At 46.0% G+C, this 2,642-nt stretch overlaps 1 protein-coding gene across 1 annotated transcript; it reads right to left on the bottom strand.

Annotated features, from left to right (window-relative positions):
• Nucleotides 1-349: 349 nt before the first annotated feature.
• LOC100772014 (protein S100-A9) lies at nt 350-2,340 on the bottom strand. Its single transcript, XM_035450608.1, has 2 exons — nt 2,188-2,340; nt 350-538 (listed from the first exon to the last, which is right to left on the bottom strand). Exons 1-2 carry the CDS (start codon nt 2,338-2,340, stop codon nt 350-352), a joined length of 342 nt encoding a protein of 113 aa, XP_035306499.1.
• Nucleotides 2,341-2,642: the final 302 nt, after the last annotated feature.

Here is a 2,642-nt window from a genome sequence, read left to right as displayed (position 1 = left end):
CTGGACAGGGGTACTGTGATCCAAAAAGTAAGGGCTAACGTCGAAGATAGAGACATAGTGAGGGAGGTAAGACTTATAGGTTCAGAATGGACACAGGTTGCTGGCTCTTTTTTTTTTTTTTTTAAAAAAAAATTATGACCTAATGGAGGACTTGAGCTTCAGACAAGGGCAGGACAGTTTAGCACTCAGCCCCTGGGAAGGACAAGTATGAAGGACACAGAAACAACACACAGAGCACTGGAATGGATAAAGACTTTATTTTATTATCATTTCCCAGCCTACAACCAACGCTGTTGGTAACATTTCCTTTAGCCTTGGTTGGGCAGATGCAAAGTGGCTGATCTCCTAATTATTTCCCCAGGCCTGAACCGTGGCTGTGGTCATGCCCACGTGGGTTTTTCTCGTGCATCTTCTCATGGGTGGCATAGACCATCTTTGCCATCAGAATCGAAAACTCCTCAAAGCTCAGCTGCTTGTCCAGGTTTGTGTCCAGGTCCTCCATGATGTCATTTATGAGATTTACCTTCCTTTTCTCCTTCTGTGGGCAACATAGAGGAGACTGTTAGGTCTGAGTGTAGTCAGGGAAGAGGACCCTGGAACACAGTGAGTAACTAGATGGCAAATACATAGGAAAACCTGACCCCAGGGTTAGATCTAAAAATAAAAACTATGTACTTAGTGTTCATGATGGAACAGATGCTAAACGTCTACTAAACACTTTCTAATTTGTTCCCCAGACATCCCTCTGCCTTGGACACTAGGACTCTGCTGTATAGAAGGCTAAGCAATCAGTAAGTCTAGAAATATCCCTCACTCATCCTTATAACAGATAGAAATGGAAGCGGTTGTGGAAGCCGAGAAGAGAGGAGGTATAAATTTGGATCTGGCTTGGAGGATTATGCACCCCCCAACTCTTCTCAGCCTCTTAGTCACTGCCACCCTAGGCTTTTCCTTGGAGGTAACTAGTTGGAAAAACTTATTTAGGCTACTTAGTGGAGGAGGCACCTAGGAAACCATGGGATATTAGAGAGGCAAATCCTGTTCTGCTGATCCCAAAGGGTGTGATAAAGTGTGGGGAAGACTCAGATAAAGTGGAAAGTTTAAGATTTGACAGAAAATGCACCAGCTGGCTGCAAGTCTTCCACTCACTTGCTGGGACACCTTGGCTAAGCAATGCCTCCTCCCACAACGTGAGCAGTCCATGTTCGAGGTCCCCGTTTCCATTGGCTCATCACTCTGCTTCTGGCAGAGGATGTCAAGATAGGGTGTAGAATCCATGGAGGGATCACAGAGAAGACACCCGCCAAGATAGCTTCATGAGCACCCCCAGTCTACCCTGAATCAGCACCGGACATGCCTGATATGCCCACCTATGAGGAGATGCCTTTGTCCTAATACCTCCCACAATGACTACTCTCCATTTTCCTTGGTCCCAAGAGGGCAGGGGACCATCCCACAAGGCTGGCCATAATATGATCAGGTTCCTCACTACCATGGTGAGAAGTTTAAAAAAAATAGAGATTTTCTCTGACTCTGACACACATCCACACTGACTCCCTCCCATGTTGTCCATGGTGGTCACCTCTCCTTTCTTTCACTTTATGCTATTTTCTTTAAAAGTCTTCATAATGCATATGATGCCCTCTCACCTAAAGAGTGGATCATAGCCCCCCATCATCTTGAATCTCTCTCTTAATGAAGCCCATTCTGAAGGGTAATTGGTCTCAGCTTCCTTCTCCAGGAACCAACTGAACCTGCCATGCCAGCTCATTGTTTTAACATCCCACGAGTCCTTTACTAGGGATTCAGCTAAAGTGTTACCTGCTCAAAGGGAGGGGTCCTTTTTACTTTTTAAACCATATCCAGTCACCCCACCCTGCTGAACCCAGCAAGACTACCCACAGAACTCTTATGTTCCTTCTCACTTCCAGGTTATTGGATTTGCCTATGTTGTTAAGGTTGTGTGTTGCCACCATTGGGATAATGGAGTCCTGAATTATCTCTATGTCCATCTGCCCAGAAAAGGGCACCAGAAATTGCAGGTGTTCAACTGAGCAATTTCCTGACTCATGTCTAACTCTGAGCACCTCTAGTGACAGAACCCCACTGCCCCTGGTGGAAGGTGCTGGGGCTGTCTCCCTGACTGCTACAGACTGCACCCTTCTCCCTTACTAACCCAAGCCTCACCTTCAGAAAGTTTGCCAGATCGGTTTTCACCATCTTTATGAATTCACGCTGGCTCAGGGTGTCTGGGTGTCCTTCCTGAGTAGAGTATTTGTGGAAGGTGTCAATGATGGTGGTGATGCTTTGCTCCAGCAGAGATGGTGTTTTGGTGGCCATCTTCTTGTTTCTCTTTGAAAAATGGGGAAAACAAAGGTTACAAATAAAAGGATAGGGTGCTGAGCTTCCATGGCCTGGTCTCTGGCCATTGTCAGGCAGGAAAGGGAGGGGAAACACAAAATAAAAAGAATGGTAGGAAATGTAAAAGAGCAAAATATTTTGTAGTACAACACTCCTAGAAAAAGTGAAGGAAGTTGTAAAACGGACAGGGTCAACCAGGGAGGGCTTCTAGAGAAGGGCTTTGAAGAAAGTTGGCCAAGGGAAGAGATGAGAGTTCTAGCAGGCAGGCTCCTCTCCAGAGT

The sequence above is a fragment of the Cricetulus griseus genome (assembly GCF_003668045.3).
Source record: "Cricetulus griseus strain 17A/GY chromosome 1 unlocalized genomic scaffold, alternate assembly CriGri-PICRH-1.0 chr1_0, whole genome shotgun sequence".
Lineage (NCBI taxonomy): Eukaryota > Metazoa > Chordata > Mammalia > Rodentia > Cricetidae > Cricetulus > Cricetulus griseus.
This window is presented reverse-complemented; position numbering and strand designations above follow the sequence as displayed.

What these genes read in the sequence shown, in the direction of transcription:
- LOC100772014 (XM_035450608.1), bottom strand. Translation starts at nt 2,340, where the DNA reads ATGGCCACCAAAACACCATCTCTGCTGGAGCAAAGCATCACCACCATC. An exon ending in ATCTGGCAAACTTTCTGAAG is followed by an intron (nt 539 to 2,187) that starts GTGAGGCTTGGG and finishes TGTTGCCCACAG; the next exon opens with AAGGAGAAAAGGAAGGTAAA.